General features: G+C 42.3%; 1 protein-coding gene across 1 annotated transcript in view; it reads right to left on the reverse strand.

Annotated features, from left to right (window-relative positions):
• Positions 1-17127, reverse strand: part of PLCE1 (phospholipase C epsilon 1) — a 401333-nt gene that overhangs the window by 71013 nt on the left and 313193 nt on the right. The window contains exons 20-23 of the mRNA XM_029610717.1: positions 12621-12750; positions 9356-9397; positions 8519-8640; positions 8236-8353 (exon numbers count right to left, since the gene is read on the reverse strand). Of these exons, the coding sequence (XP_029466577.1) occupies positions 8236-8353; positions 8519-8640; positions 9356-9397; positions 12621-12750 (412 nt within the window). The remainder of the gene's footprint in view (positions 1-8235; positions 8354-8518; positions 8641-9355; positions 9398-12620; positions 12751-17127) is intronic.

Below are 17127 nucleotides of genomic sequence, written 5' to 3' on the forward strand. Positions count from 1 at the left end.
AACTTAAAAATGAAATTTCAGACCTATTAGTAAAAATTTGTAACTTATCATTAAAATCATCCATTGTACCTGAAGACTGGAAAATAGCAAATGTAACCCCAATATTTAAAAAGGGCTCCAGGGGCGATCCGGGAAACTACAGACCGGTTAGCCTGACTTCAGTGCCAGGAAACATAGTGGAAAGTGTTCTAAACATCAAAATCACAGAACATATAGAAAGACATGGTTTAATGGAACAAAGTCAGCATGGCTTTACCCAGGGCAAGTCTTGCCTCACAAATCTGCTTCACTTTTTTGAAGGAGTTAATAAACATGTGGATAAAGGTGAACCGGTAGATATAGTATACTTGGATTTTCAGAAGGCGTTTGACAAAGTTTCTCATGAGAGGCTTCTAGGAAAAGTAAAAAGTCATGGGATAGGTGGCGATGTCCTTTCGTGGATTGCAAACTGGCTAAAAGACAGGAAACAGAAAGTAGGATTAAATGGGCAATTTTCTCAGTGGAAGGGAGTGGAAAGTGGAGTGCTTCAGGGATCTGTATTGGGACCCTTACTTTTCAATATATTTATAAATGATCTGGAAAGCAATACGACGAGTGAGATAATCAAATTTGCAGATGACACAAAATTGTTCAGAGTAGTTAAATCACAAGCAGATTGTGATAAATTGCAGGAAGACCTTGTGAGACTGGAAAATTGGGCATCCAAATGGCAGATGAAATTTAATGTGGATAAGTGCAAGGTGATGCATATAGGGAAAAAATAACCCATGCTATAATTACACAATGTTGGGTTCCATATTAGGTGCTACAACCCAAGAAAGAGATCTAGGTGTCATAGTGAATAACACATTGAAATCGTCGGTACAGTGTGCTGCGGCAGTCAAAAAAGCAAACAGAATGTTGGGAATTATTAGAAAGGGAATGGTGAATAAAACGGAAAATGTCATAATGCCTCTGTATCGCTCCATGGTGAGACCGCACCTTGAATACTGTATACAATTCTGGTCGCCGCATCTCAAAAAAGATATAATTGCGATGGAGAAGGTACAGAGAAGGGCTACCAAAATGATAAGGGGAATGGAACAACTCCCCTATGAGGAAAGACTAAAGAGGTTAGGACTTTTCAGCTTGGAGAAGAGACGACTGAGGGGGGATATGATAGAGGTGCTTAAAATCATGAGAGGTCTAGAACTGGTAGATGTGAATCGGTTATTTACTCTTTCGGATAGTAGAAAGACTAGGGGGCACTCCATGAAGTTAGCATGGGGCACATTTAAAACTAATCGGAGAAAGTTCTTTTTTACTCAACGCACAATTAAACTCTGGAATTTGTTGCCAGAGGATGTGGTTAGTGCAGTTAATATAGCTGTGTTTAAAAAAGGATTGGATAAGTTCTTGGAGGAGAAGTCCATTACCTGCTATTAAGTTCACTTAGAGAATAGCCACTGCCATTAGCAATGGTTACATGGAATAGACTTAGTTTTTGGGTACTTGCCAGGTTCTTATGGCCTGGATTGGCCACTGTTGGAAACAGGATGCTGGGCTTGATGGACCCTTGGTCTGACCCAGTATGGCATTTTCTTATGTTCTTATGTTCTTAAGACACATACATCATGAGGGTCCATAATGGACATAGTCCTCGGGCACTTTCAGAAACCGGTCACCATTTTTTTGAAAAAATAAAGGCGGTGCGCGATCAGTGGCCGTCGGGCACCGAAGAAAGCACCACCGGGAACCGACCGCAAAGGATGAGGTAAACTTATCGGCGTCAACGGAGGTCGGTGGTCGATGGGGGACCCCGGGATGGGGAAAGATTTTTAAATTTTTGAAGTCAGTTTCCATGAGGAAAACATTGAGAGGAATTCTCACAGAGCTCCAGAAATCCGCGAGGCTACTGCTGCACGGAAAAAAAGAGACTGAAGGGGGACCCCTCTAGATGCAGGGTTGGTGGCATGCTGGGCATGCTCAGTGTGCCAGTCAAAGTTCTAGAAACTTTGACAAGTGTTCCGTGATAGGGCTCCATCCGATGATGTCACCCACATGTGAGGACTACCATCCTGCTTGTCCTGGGAGAAAGCCTGATCCCAGTGAATTCTCCCTAAGAGAAATCCTCAGGAAAAAAAAAAAAACAAGACAAAGGAAAAATTAAGCTAAAGAAAGGAAAAACTTGAAAAAGGATGTCCCAACTGAATTTCCACCCATTATGGGACCAGGTCAGGTTGGGTGTCTGAGGAAGGAAGTTGAATAAAGGTAGGATTTTTGCAATGCAAAGGGAACGGAACGATATAATGCCTCTATATCGCTCCATGGTGAGACCACACCTTGAATACTGTGTACAATTTCTGGTCGCCGCATCTCAAAAAAGATATCTTTGCGATGGAGAAGGTACAGAGAAGGGCAACCAAAATGATAAAGGGGATGGAACAGCTTCCCTATGAGGAAAGGCTGAAGAGGTTAGGGCTGTTCAGCTTGGAGAAGAGACGGCTGAGGGGGGATATGATAGAGGTCTTTAAGATCATGAGAGGTCTTGAACGAGTAGATGTGACTCAGTTATTTTCACTTTCGAATAATAGAAGGACTAGGGGGCATTCCATGAAGTTAGCAAGTAGCACATTTAAGACTAATCGGAGAAAATTCTTTTTCACTCAACGCACAATAAAGCACAACTTGGCTATTAACCAAGTTTACTTAGGGAATAGCCACTGCTATTAATTGCATCAGTAGCATGGGATCTTCTTAGTGTTTGGGTAATTGCCAGGTTCTTGTGGCCTGGTTTGGCCTCTGTTGGAAACAGGATGCTGGACTTGATGGACCCTTGGTCTGACCCAGCATGGCAATTTCTTATGTTCTTATGTTCTTAACCCTATCACTAGTACTTCAAGGGAACAAGCGCTGGGAGAGTATGCGCATTTAAAATCACCATGGGCTCTACCCAGATGTCTGTAATAAAGACACCTACCTACCAAGCAGAAAATCCTGTATCAGATGTATACTCATAATTTGGGAAAATAGACTTTACTTAGTTTATTGAATCAATAAACTATTATTTTACACCTAGTCCTGGTCCTGATTCATTACTGCATCTCACCTCATGGAAGGCACCTACACTCTTTAAAGATATGCACTGGCTACCTTTTTTCATTGTTTGTGCCATAAGTGAGAGATTCTCCCCATAAAAAGAATTCTCCCAGGGATGGAGAGTCAGAGTGGGATGGAACATGCTAGCTGGACATGGCCCGAAGAAATAAATTAGTTATGTGCCCTAAAGGGAGTTACCACTCCCTAAAAAAAAAAAGGGGGGGGGGGGTGTTTAAAAATACACCATGATACCTATCCATCTGCTCTTGAAGAGCACAGGTCAGTTTCTGAAGATAAGCAATTTCAGCTACCTTATCCATCTTTTGCTGGGAGGATTCAAGGTTGTTTTCACATATGTGCCATAGTTAAATGTGCTGCATGTAAAAGTTGATATGTCAATTTCTGTTGAGGGAGTCAAAAGCTTTAATGTATCTCTCTGTTCAATGTAGTCCAATATAGTTATAATGTTCTTTCCTGATTTTTGCTATTCATGCTATGAACAAAGATAGAAGCTATTATTTAGATTATAATAAGAATGAAAGATATGATAACAAATTTGTACAAGTTTGTACATCAGTAGACATTTTGGCTCCGGTTGTACATCAGTAGACTTTTTGGCTCCATGGACAAGATAAAAGATGATTATAATTGGTAGAAACAGATATAATGATGTACGACGTTTTCCTATCAGTAATAAAATATGCTGTGCTTATAGGTAATTGCAATTAGAACATAGGTCATGCTGACCTGTTGATTAATCAGGACCTAAAACCTATGGTATTTGAATAAAATGCAGAAATGTAACTATAATTGGTCAAGTTAAGATAAAATTATTTTAATGTTTTGCTTTATCATGCTGACCTTGTGTTTAGAAATATTATATAAGATTGATTGTAATTACTGAATTTTGAGAATGCCCACTGAGAGCCTGTTTGAAGTGTGGTTTTCTCCCTATGTAAATGTTACATGTAAAATAAACTTGGTATATTTGTATTGCAACAGATTTATCTTTGTCTGTTTTAAAATTGTGGAAAGAATTACCAAGGCCTTTAGTAAATTAGAAAATGTTAAAATCTCCACACCATCATCCATCATACAAAATCTGTTGGTCCATAAGCCCAAAAGACAGAAAAAAAGGATTGATAGGCAGCCTCTGTCCACACATTGTTGAAATAGTATCCACCACCTGGGACCAGAATGATTGAACGTGTTGACTTTAACCAGGTTGACTATGGAAAGCCATTGCTATCCCTGGAAGAGAGCAACATGAAATAGATCTACCTTTTAGGATCTGCCAGGGACTTGTAACCCAAACTGACCACTGTTGGAGACAGGATGCTGGGCTTGATAGACCTTGGTCTGCCCCTGCATGGTATTTCTTATGCTCCTATATATGCTGATATTTAAATTTACTGTGATTTTGGTACAGATTGCCAAGAAAAGTAATATATATTGAATAAATGTTTTGCGTGAAGTACAGACCTAGTTAAGTGCCAATAAACTGAGACTGAAGCATTTGAAAATTGAGGTCCTGTAGGTAAAGTAGCCTTCAAAACAATTCCTTGCCAGAGAGATAATGGTAAAAGCTGTGACTATAGCCCCTAGATAAGAGCTGAATATCTTAGGGGTATTTGTAGACTCTTATTTAAGTAAGCAGTAATGTGTGTGCCATATTAATATATAAAAACCAATATGAAACACTCTTGGAATTTTAACCAAGTCTGAAGTTGCAGCAGAATTTTTAAAGAATCATCAGAAACTAGCCCACATAGTTGTAATGGTACAAGGGCTATTATGTTTCAATTATCAGTCCGAGTATGCAAAGTCTACTTAATATCATGTTCATGCAAGATTTCATCCAAGTTTATTTCAAAAGGTTTTATACTGCATTTAAAATCACTAATGTCTAAGCACGAACAAAGAACACTTAACACTGGACATGTTTCAGCGTCAGGGAAGTCCTCTCCGGCATGAGAATTAACTGGTACAATATACAGCTGCTCAGCTGGTATCAGGTACTAAGATGCAGGACCATATTATGACTGTATTGAAGACCCTACAGTTGCTTCCAGTGGCCTCCAGGATTTAATTTTTTTTCCCTAGTTTTCAAGGCCTTAAATAATGTAGGCCCAGAGAACCTGACATCTTGTATAACATACTATACTACTGCCCAATGACTACACTCTTCTCGGCTCTCTCTTCTTCAATGGCCACTGAAACTAGTGGACACAGATAGGAAAGCCTTTTTCTGCATAGGCGCAAAACTGTGGTATTCTCTTCTACGAGAACTTAAATGTGTATAAGAAGTAGCCATGTTTCGTATATTGTGCATGGTTATTTACAGCTGCTTTTGATAAACTAATAGGTTGGATCAATACATATACATATTGTATTAGTGAGATGAACTGTCAGGTCTGGGACTAGCTGCTAGAACTAGCTGATTTTTATTTTAATTTAAAATTGTTATTCTGATTTTATGTTTTTGTTTTTTTTTAGTTATATTCTATTCAAATTGTTTATTGTACTTAATTTTGTTTATATTTTTTGTTAAATTGTATTCTGTTTGAGCCTTCTAATGGCAGGGGTCTATGGCTGTAAATAAATATTTAGCATGGGCTTGGTAACCTCTCATTTGCATCTGATGTTTCTTCATTAGCATGTGTGGGCATGCAAATTTTAGCTTGTGCACCTTAATGTCTTTTCCAACTCCTTTAACATGAATGATAAGGCCTTCCTGCTCACTATTTTTAGCAGATACAAGAGGGCCTTACCATGCATGTTAAATTTATGGCAAAGACTGTCCCACCCCGCCTCATGGAGGTGAGGCGAGTGCTGTGTAGATTGTTTAGGGGCAGGAAGTACTCTAAGAAACTGACTGATCTATGGTGACAGAAAAGTACTGGTAAAGTCTTGTTTGATTAGGGACTATCCTAAAGGCATAGGACATCAATTTCATAGCACACTTCCTGAGAACTTTATTTGTACTGTTGCTATATTACAAGTGCCAACGAAAATGTGAACTGCAAAATAATATAAATATAGGTGTCTATATGCACCCCGAAGGTATACTTCAGCTAAAGCATGTGGGGCCTGGCGTGTGACAACAGCACTTTTGCTCCCTTCCTGGCAGTGCCCTTTACGACAGCACTAACTCTGTATGAAGATAGAGGGCAGCCGATGCACATAAGGCAGAAAGCAAGCTCTAAAAATGCAGAGAAAATGTCTTTTATAGTCAAGAATTATTTCATCTGTGAGGTTGTATAGAATTTTTTAGTACCATCCATTCTTGGGGAGTACTTCAATCCAACTGACTTGTTATTTGGGAAATAGTCAAGGCAAAATGATCTTAGAGAGATGTTACATCAGTGAACTGGGTCAACAGACAACTTCAGATTTAGTTTACCTTGTATTGACTGGTTAAAGGAAGTGCAGTACTCGAAAGCTAGTTACAAATGTATTACATTGGTATACCTTATTTGTTGACTTGTATTTCTTTTACATATCATGCAGTGAGGTTGCCATGTTGTTTATATTTTATAAGTGAACAGTAGCTTACTTTTGAGAGCATTTGCCCTTGATGAGGTCAGTGCAAAATCAGCTACGGATGAACACCATAGGGGCCAGCTGTACTACGGGATTTTTGCCACTTTCGTGCTTTCATCTGGTCCATAAGTAAGTTACAGGTTGGATTACAACAGCAGTGTTGAAAAATGAAAGGAGAGAGAGAGAGGAGATGGACATGGGTGTCCTTCCAGTCATTGCCTTTGTTAAGGAAACCATTAGCTTAACAGACTTTAACAAAGGCAATGGCTAGAAGGACATGAAGGTCCTTCTCCCCCACCCTATCCTTTCACTTTTCAATGCATTCCAAGTTTAAAACTTAGTCACAAATGAGCTAAGTCCGATAAAAAGGTATCACTTCGACTTTATTTGTTGATCTTCATTTGCAAGTATCTAAGTAGACTAACACAGTCATAACATTCTGATTTCCACTTTGAAAGCAAATAACTATTATTATGAGATTCAGTATGTCTAATCTATTTAAGTAATTCCTATTATAATAACATTCTACTTATAAGCAAAGATTTTATAAGAAGAACCCACTGCCCAGAGAAACAGATGTCAAAATTTGTTCACCTGCATGAACGGTTTTATAAAATTAAAGATGGCTATGGAAATTATTATATATTATCAGATAGGTTACTTTTACACAAAACTTTAAGGAAAAGCTACTCAGATTCAATATGGTGGAATAATTTACAGCATTTTGACTTGAAAAAGATTTTTTTTTTAATTTTCTCCTTTTCATACCTTTGATTTAATTATAGATCAGGCAGCAATCAATGGCATGCTTATCTTATTGAAAAGGAAATAACAAACCAATACAAGCCAATAAACTGATTGTAAAATATTAATCTATCAAGTGAAGCATACTAAATTTGAGATTTACATTTTTTTAAATGTTTTTTTCCCAATGTGCAAGAAGCCAAGCAACAGGTAACAGCAATAAAGCATATAGCTCATAGTAGGGATGTACACAATAAAAAATGTCATTACATTACCCAGATCATCGCAGGATCCACCCACAACCCGTTCCCAGGACTCACTAAAATGTCCCTGTGGTCTAGTGGGGGCCCAGGAAGAACCTCTTGCACCCGGACCCGGCAGCTGCCATTATTCAAAATGGCACGGGCCCCCTTTTGCCCTATCATGTGATAGGGGCTATTGGTGCCATTTGGTAGCCCCTATCACTTAAGGGCAATGGGCAGCCTATTTAAGACCACCAGACATTTTGGTGAGTCCTGGTGGCCTTGGGTTGGCCAACTGGTCTGGGGTGAATATTTTAATAAAGGGGAAGAGTTGGGGATGGGTCCTGTGAGCATTTTATTTTAATAAAACAGTGCTTCTTTAAAAAAAAAACAAAAAACCCCCCTTTTTTTTTTTTAAATAACAAAATGAAATGAAACAGGAAATATCATTGGTACCTCCTATTTTGTTTCAAATGAATGCACACCCCTAGTTCATAGTATGGTACACTACTGCAGAAATAATGCCAGTCTTCCAGTCTGAATTCACCTGTGCTACACCGCAAAACCAGGGCAACATTCCAGAAAAGGGATCAAAATATAAATATGAAAAGGCTGGCTGGATTCTTACCAGGAAACTTTACTGCTTGGCAATAGATGACAAGGTCGGACAACTCAGGGGCTATCTGTCTACTTTCCTTCTTGTTCTGCGGAAGATAAAACTCTTCATCCAATTCCATGTCATAGACCTATATAACAATTCAAATATTTTATGATGAAAGCATAATAATCAGGTTCATTTACTCCCTTGTCTGCAGCTGACTGGTCTGAACACAGGTATCCCCCATCAGTAAATACCAAAGGAAAGGCGAATCAATATGCTAAGATACTGGTTAAAGGAGAATAAATGGTACCTTTCCTTTGCTGTTCGCAGTGCTGTCAGCTTTCTTAATTCTTTTGGGAGTTTCTTCACTATACTCAAATTGCAGCTTATCAGTGGCTGATTTATTCTCAGGCCGATCATCAAGAATATTGTCTGCAAACACATTAGTTGGTTTTCAGATTTACTATACTCACTTAAGTAATGAATGAGAGCGAAAGAGTGGAAAAGGTTCTGGACAAAGGCAAAACACATGCTTAGACAATCAGACCCAAACTTGCTGCACATATTGGTCAAAGTGCTTTTCACTCCCAATGGCAATCAGCAACAGAATCTGGTTTACATGAGCACAATAATATTCTAGGAAAGCAACTATTTGTAATACTTTGCATCTATGTACAACACTCACATATACACACACACATAAATTACAGCATATCACACCACATGGACAACAAATGTGCTCTTTTCAGCAGCAGAAGACATCTTCTATTTGCAAAACACAAACGCTTAGACCAATATACCCACACACATCATCAGCACATGCAAATTTCAAGTATGGGGGACCTGGTACAAGACACAATCATATTACGGAGTTGGAATGATTCACCTGGGCCAGCTAAAAAGACTGCAGCGGGGGGGGGGGGGGGGAACTGGCATGGCACCCCATGGCATGGCATTGACACGGCAGCATGGGGGAATGGCTGCCACTCTAGCTGTCGACTGGTCAACAACGGCTTCCCGCAGCACACACACACACACACAAAATTGCACAATTACGTTTCAAGCATTTTGTCGACCAGTATTCACTTACTGGGAAAGGCAATGCTGAAAGTCATGCAGTTAAAATGCTCAACCAAATGGCCTTTACCTTCCTGGCTGTTAGGTGCAGGAGAAGCATTAAGGACATCGGCTACAGAGAAAGAGCCAGAAAGGAATTGAGGAGAGAAAATAAAAAAGAGGTACAGCCAGAGTAATTGCTATGACGTATCAATTATAAATATGTATTATATGGGTACAATGCAAAAACAGCATTCCTTCCCAGGAAAAAGAAAGAAGGGCATTTGTCTAGAGCTCGGTAACTCCCAGTCAGCACGAACGACAGTAATCAGCAACATACAAAACAAAGCTAAGAAATGGCAGTTCTGCTCTTTTTTTTACGTTATAGAAAATGTCCAGTTCTTGAAAACCCGTGTTTAAATTCTAACACCTTCTAACCATACTGAAGTAGGTTCCTGTGGGTTAGTCCTGGTACCTCCTGCATTGTTAAGGATGTTGTTAATTATTACAGTAACCATTCAGATACTGATGCTTGCAAAAATGTAATTGTACATTTTTTCCTTTTGCTTTAATGCAGAAAATGCAAGAAATTAAAACCCAAGATGTGTTTTTTTTATATTGCAAAATAAGGGAAGAGATTAAGGGAAAGAGTCAACACTATTAGAACTGTCAAGTGGCCCTAATTCCTTCCTCTGCCAGTGTAAGCAGGGCAGGCCACCGAGAGACTCATTTTCATCAAGGCCACAAGGCAAGATGTGTGCGTGGTCCTCAAGGGCTGGATTTAGGATCTCCTGCTTCAAAAGAATAGTAAAGGGGGACTCAAAAAACCCGTCTTTCTTCAGGGTCACTTTGTTTCTAGAGCTCTTACCAATAGCCTTAGTGCATTATGGGTAAGGTTTCCATAGAAGAGATCTTATCCATGACATCAAGCACTAAAATCACAGAAGTCCATGTTCAAAAGGTTTGTCTGGCAAAGGTCATGACTTAGCTGGGAAGCCTGAGGTTTTAAATATCCACCCCCCCGGCTAAAATTTACCCGGATAAAAAAGAGATGGCATGTGGGTGTTCTAGGATGTGGCTTAAACGTTTCTGAGTAGCAGTGATATACAGTAGAGATGTGAATCGGAACCAGTTCTGATTCCTGGTTTGGGGATTATAGTGAAATCTTTTTGTGCGGTCCGATCGGGTTTTTTTTTTTTCGGCTGCGCCTGAGCCGATAAACAAAAAACCCAACCCTTTAAAACATATCCTTTAGCTTCCCCCACCCTCCCGACCCCCCCCCAAACTTTTTAAAATTACCTGGTGGTTCAGTGGGGGTCCCGGGAGATCGGCTGCCACTAATCAAAATGCCCTTACCATGTGACAGGGGCTGGCCAATGGCACAGATACCCTGTCACATGGTAAGGGCAAAGGGCCATCGGCGCCATTTTGATTAGTGGCAGCCGATGGCCCGAGAGCGGGAGATGGCTCCCGGGACCCCCACTGGACCACCAGGTAATTTTAAAAAGTTTGGGGGGGGGGGGGAATCGGGAGGGTGGGGGAAGCTAAAGGATATGTTTAAAGGGTCAGGGTGGGTTTGGGGGTTGTTTATGTGTGCCATTTTTCCCGCCCTCCCCCAAAACGATAAGAGAACCCCACGAACAATTTCGTGGGGTTTTCCTATCTGTTTCGGGGAGCCCCCGATTTCTGACGAGTTTGAAAATATCGTACGATATTTTCAATCATCAGAAAAACAATTCACATCCCTAATATTCAGTGCTGCCCATCTAAATTTATCTGAGTAAGTCTGGTCATGGTCCAGAGCCTATCTAAAGTTATCTGGGTAACTTTAAACCCAACTGGCTCTATATTCTGCATAGAGCTGGTTACGCGCAGAAACAAAACCCCTCTCAGGCAAACAGGTCTGATCTCTGCCCCCTCCCCCAAATAATTTAATAATTGTTGGGTCATAGCATCCGATCCCCCCAACTCCTCTAAATAATAAATAAAAAGTTACGGGCTCTAGTGATCTCAGGTGCACAGGAAGACTCCACGGCAGCGTCCAGCTTTGCTCGGACAGCTGTCAGAGCAGCACTGGACACTGCCTGCAGCACGATTAGACCCTACCACCACCACCTAGCTTGACCTTGTGGAGTTTTGGGGGGTGGGGTTGCTGCTGGGTTGGAAGGTGGTGAAAGGGATTCCTTTTGGGGGAGGTAGGCAGGGTGGGGGACCAGAGACAGGTATTTTATTTAAATATCTTGTGGGGATGCCTCAGGTTTCAATAGCTCACAACTTTTTTTAAATTTTGTGGATGGGGTGGGGAGAATTGGATGCATTGGGGGAGTGGGAGAATGAGAACTGCTTGCCTGAAATAGTTTTTTTTTGCACTTAACCAGCAATATTCAGAATATAGCAGGTTAGGTTCATAAAGGGCCGGATTTTAAGAGGTACGCGCAGACGTACATTTCTGCGCGCAACCCGGCGCGCAGAAATGTACGCCTGATTTTATAACACGTGCGTACAGTCGCGTGCATGTTATAAAATCCGGGGTTGGCGCGCGCAAAGGGGTTCACACTAGTGCATCTTGCGCCCGCTGAGCCCTAGGGGAGCCCCGATGGCTTTCCCCGTTCCCTCCGAGGCTGCTTCCCCCCACCTTCCACTCCCTTCCCCTATCTAACCCGCCCCCAAGCCCTACCTAAACCCTCCCCTCACCTTTGATTTACAAGTTGCGCCTCTGGACATGCCCCGCCCCATCCCGGACCGCCCACGCCCCACCCTTTTCAAGCCCCGGGACTTGCGCGCGTCACCGGGCCTATGCAAAATAGGCTTGGTGTGCGTAGGGCTTTTAAAATCTGCCCCAAAACTTGAATCATTGTATGTTAAGCACCATAGTTAAAGCTTATCCAAGTAAAGTTACTCAGATAACTGTAGCCAAGTGCATTCAGTGGGAGACTCAGCATGAGATGTCCAGTTGTGCTTCCTAAGCAATCAGATGGAGAGCCCTCAGGAGAATGAAATGTACAGAAAAATTAAACAAAGCAATCCCACCTACCCCATACCCACAGAGTCCCCCGCACCTAGGGGCAGGCTGCTTCCACTTTCAGGCAGCAGATGACAAATTGCACCCTACTACAACAAAAATCCCCAGGCTGGAGAGCTCTCTTTAGAAAGTCTCTGTCCTAGGGATGTCTTCACGGAGCTGGCGAGAATCCCATTACAGCTATCAGAGCTTCGGTGGGATATGGAAGCCTGCAAGCAATGCAAATGGAACAGAGGCACATGCTGGCAGAGCACAACGGACTCGCGCTGGATGATGCTTTGGGTCCATGTTGCATTAATCTGCAAGTAAACGTTTCATAAACATATGTCTTTACCATCTGAGAGAGATTCATAGTCATAATCATATTCATCCTCTTCATCTTCCTCTTCTTCATTGTTATTGGAGGTGGTGCCAATATTAATACCATTACTGGCCTGTGCTTGCATACTGGCCAACTGGTGAGCCTACAGTGGCACAAAATGTTTTTATTAAATATTTGGGACACCAATTTAAATGTGTTACACTATGTACAGGTGCGGGGTGGACGAGAAATGTCTTATTTGGTTAACAAAATAGAAAGATTTCTGTTTTTCCAGCGCATAAAGCCACAGTGCTATGTGAAGGTAATACAGTATATGCCCAAATTATAAGGTTGAATCAAGCAATTATAGCCAGATATACTAAAGGGTTTTTCCAATTTTGGGAGTACCATCGCACATAAATTGGCCAAAGTCACGCCAGTTTTCAAAGAGGACTTGCATGTAGAAGTCCGCTCTGAAAATTATCCTGGCAAAACTATGCACTCACATTTGTACCTGCAATCTGCTGCATGCAGTTTTGCTGAGAGAATTTATAGGCATAAAGGTGAATTTTAAAAGCCTGGCACGTGCTAAAACTGGGAGATACACGAATGTGTCGGGTTGGTGCGCGCCAAGCGGAAATTTCAAAGCCGCCCGCATACGGCGTATGTTCCGCTACGCGCACAAATGAAAAGTTGCAAAAAGGGGGCGGGCCATGTGCGTGGTCTGGGCAATGGGCATTCCTGGATTTCCACTTCCACGCACAGGCGCCCACCAGGGTCCCCTGCCACGTAAGTTTACTTCTGTTATGGATGGCACGTAAGAAATGAAACAAATAGATCTAGGCATGTCAGCAGGGTTTTAAAGGTCGGGGGTAACGGGGGAAAGGGAGGTTATTAAACTGGGTTCTATCCCTTGCCTGGGCGAACTGGAATGAAGTGGGAAAATTGGTAATTGCATCAGCTTGCGTATCTATTAAAATCCCCCCACTTATGTGGAAGAAGTGGCATTTGCGCGCACTTCCACTTAAAATCGTACACACGTCTGCGTGGTCAGCCTATTTTATAACATGCACGCATATACATGCGTGTGCTATAAAATGGCCGCATCCCTGGGTGCAAGCTGGCAAATGCGTGCATCGAGGCGTCCACGCTCCTGTTTAAAAGTTACTGTCATACTTTTTTAAATAATTTAGGGTGTAAATCCCAATTCCACCCAGACTCCAACCCCTGGGATGCCTCTCCCCTGTGCAAGCAAAAGGAGGTGCATTCAGTACGTACGCTCATAATTTTACACCCACATTGGTTGCATAATTTTCTAAAGGGCCGGTTTTGCCTGCAGAAGTCCCTTTGAAAATTCCTCTCATATATGCGCACATGTTATAAAATAGGCTGACTATGCACACGTGCATAGACGCGTGCTATGCACACAAATGCCACTTCTATTGCGTAAGTGGAGGGATTTTTAATAGACATGTACGCCGACGCCATTACCAGTTTCCCCAGTTTGTTCCCACCTCACCCAAGCAAGGGCTAGGACTTCCAAATCCCCCTAGTTAATAGCCTCCCTTCTCCCCTGTTAGCCCCAATCTTTAAGATCCCACTGATCTACCTAGAATTTTTTGTTTTACAATTTACACGACATCCATAGCAGAAGTAAAGTTACACAGCAGGGGACCCCGCCACGTGCTTGTGTGTGAAAGTACGCACTAATTTCAGTGTGAAATCCAGGAATGCCCATATGCCCCAACCAGTCCACGCCCAAGCCCTGCCCCTTTTTGAAAACAAATTTTTCTGCATGCAGTGGGAGATGCATGCGATACAGCTGTTAAACCTGCTGGCACGCACCAACCCAACATACTTGCACGGGCCAGGCTTTTAAAATTCACCTGTTTGTGCATATAGGAAAATGCTTAGTACATAAGTCTGAAAAAATATCTTGTGATAATTTGTTTCCATTTGAGTCCTGATATGTTTTGCTCAATGCATGTCCTGCCTGAAGGCAATTTTTTAACTGCCTGCATTGGTGTAAAGTCTGCAGGAACTTTTTAACCAAAGACTTTACGATAATTTTCAAAGGGAAACTACCAGCACACATTTACACGTGCTAAGGTGTATGCATAGTTTCTTTAGGGAAAAAAAGTATATGCATTCAAGTGCAAATCCCACCCTCGGGAACGATTCTGCTCACTGTGGGCAAACTTACATGCATTCAGGCCTCACAAGCAGATGTTTACTTGCATATTGGGTGGGAAATTTTTTAAAAGCCCAGCTCTCAGGCCGATACAGTACAGTGTGCTCCGGTAATAGCACGTCCAAAACGCGCGTCCAACCCCCCCCCCGAACCTAATAGTGCCCGCAACATGCAAATGCATGTTGATGGCCCTATTAGGTATTCCCACTCGATACAGAAAGTAAAATGTGCAGCCAAGCCGCACATTTTACTTTCAGAAATTAGCGCCTTCCCAAAGGTAGGCGCTAATTTCTCAGGGCGCCGGGAAAGTGCACAGAAAAGCAGTTTTTACTGACTTAATATCATGGCGATATTAAGTCGGAGGTCCCGAAAGTTAAAAAAAGTAAAAAAAAAAATAGTAGAAAAAAAAAATTGAAATAGGCCTGTGGGTCGAAAACCAGACGCTCAATTTTGCCGGCGTCCGGTTTCCAAACCCATGGCTGTCAGCGGGCTCGAGAACCGACGGCAGCAAAATTGAGCGTCGGCTGTCAAACCCGCTGACAGCCGCCGCTCCTGTCAAAAAAAGAGGCGCTAGGGATGTGCAAGTGTCCCTAGCGCCTCTTTTTACCACCGGCCCTAATTTTAATAAATTAAAATACTGTATCACGCGCACAGGAGTGGCCTGTGCGCGTGCTGGGAGAGCGGGCGCTTGCCCTCTCTCCCGCGATTTTACTGTATTGGCCCGTCTGTAAGTAAGGCACAATTTTGCCTGTGGAAATGACTTTTAAAATTGCCCTCCCTATACTGCAACCTGGCAATGAACAATATTAAAAAGCTCTGTGGCCACTTTAGGTAACCAAAAAAAATATGTTTGCAATTATCAGGCTCTATCAGTGTTTCATGCCCGAACAACTGTGACTATAGCTAACACCGGGCAGCTGATATTCAAATGGCAAAGTAGCTGTCTGTCACTGAATATTCAGCAACCACCACGTAGCCGGACAACTTGGGAGCGAGCAGTGGGAGTCATGGGGATGGTGGATAAGTTATCCGGCTAAGTAGTGATATTGAGACTTAGCCTGATATGTTATCTTACTAAGGGGGTCATTTTTCAAAATGCGATAAGGCGTTTTCGCATGCGTTAAGGGCTTATCGCATGCGAAAAGCCCCGTTAACGCATGCGATAGGCCCTTACTGCGTGCGAAAACGTGTTTACCGCATGCGATCGCACCATATCATATGGTGCGATGCAAATTCCGAAAATAGGAGGAGTTAGGGGTGGAGAGTGGGCTGGGTTAGCCTGTCTGTGAAGAGCTATCGCACAGCTGTAATGCCAATTTTAACTACACCTCTTTTGATAGGCTGAGTGATAGCAGCCATGACGGTGTGGTAATGTTTCATTGCCATTTGTGATGTCTCCCATAAGTCTGATTTCAGCTGAATTGACAGGTTCAGAGCCTTGGGTGGGGAGAGAGGGAGAGAAAGAGAGAGAATGGCCATAATAACATGGCCCATAGGTAGGTATTTGTATCCCTATGGTAGGCCCACCTAGTAACTCGAGGTGGGGATTAGGTAAGAGTGTAGGGGGTTAGGGGTCACTTTGACATTCTAAGTGATACCTACGAACAGAAAAGTGGTCTCTTGTGAAGATTTGCTGGCCTTCGGAGTGAGGAAACTCACTCCAAGATGAGATTTGGACAAGGTTCTCTCAACCTAGCTTGATGGACTCTCTACCTGGGTAAAATCAAGCTAGGTTGAGAGAACCTTGCCCAAATCTCATCTTGGAGTGAGTTTCCTCACTCCGAAGGCCAGCAACATCAAGCTAGGTTGAGAGAACCTTGTCCAAATCTCATCTTGGAGTGAGTTTCCTCACTCCGAAGGCCAGCAAATCTTCACAAGAGACCACTGTTCTGTTCGTAGGTATCACTTAGAATGTCAAAGTGACCCCTAACCCCCTACACTCTTACCTAATCTCTCTCTCTCGTGTCTGGGATCCTTAAAAATGGTCCCCCAGTGGTTGAATGCAGGAAATACAACAGGTCGCACTTATCACAGAATCTGAAATGGTATCACAATTTGCACTAACTTAGCTCTTCGCACAGGTAATTAGCGCAAAATGCTATATTAGCATAAAACACGCCCCTTTTGCTATCACATGCGGTACTTACCGCATTTTGATAAATCCACCCCTAAGTTAGACCTTCTCAACAACATGTCTAAACTTAGCCAGCTAAGACTTAGCTGGCTAAGTAGCAATTTATCTGGGCTGTTCAGCTGCAGAACCGTGCAACTGAATATCCCATCTAAGTTAGCCGGATAAGTCTATCTGGTTAAGTTAGATAGCCGGCTATTCTTTCAATATCTACCCCA

Source organism: Rhinatrema bivittatum, chromosome 7, assembly GCF_901001135.1.
Source record: "Rhinatrema bivittatum chromosome 7, aRhiBiv1.1, whole genome shotgun sequence".
NCBI lineage: Eukaryota > Metazoa > Chordata > Amphibia > Gymnophiona > Rhinatrematidae > Rhinatrema > Rhinatrema bivittatum.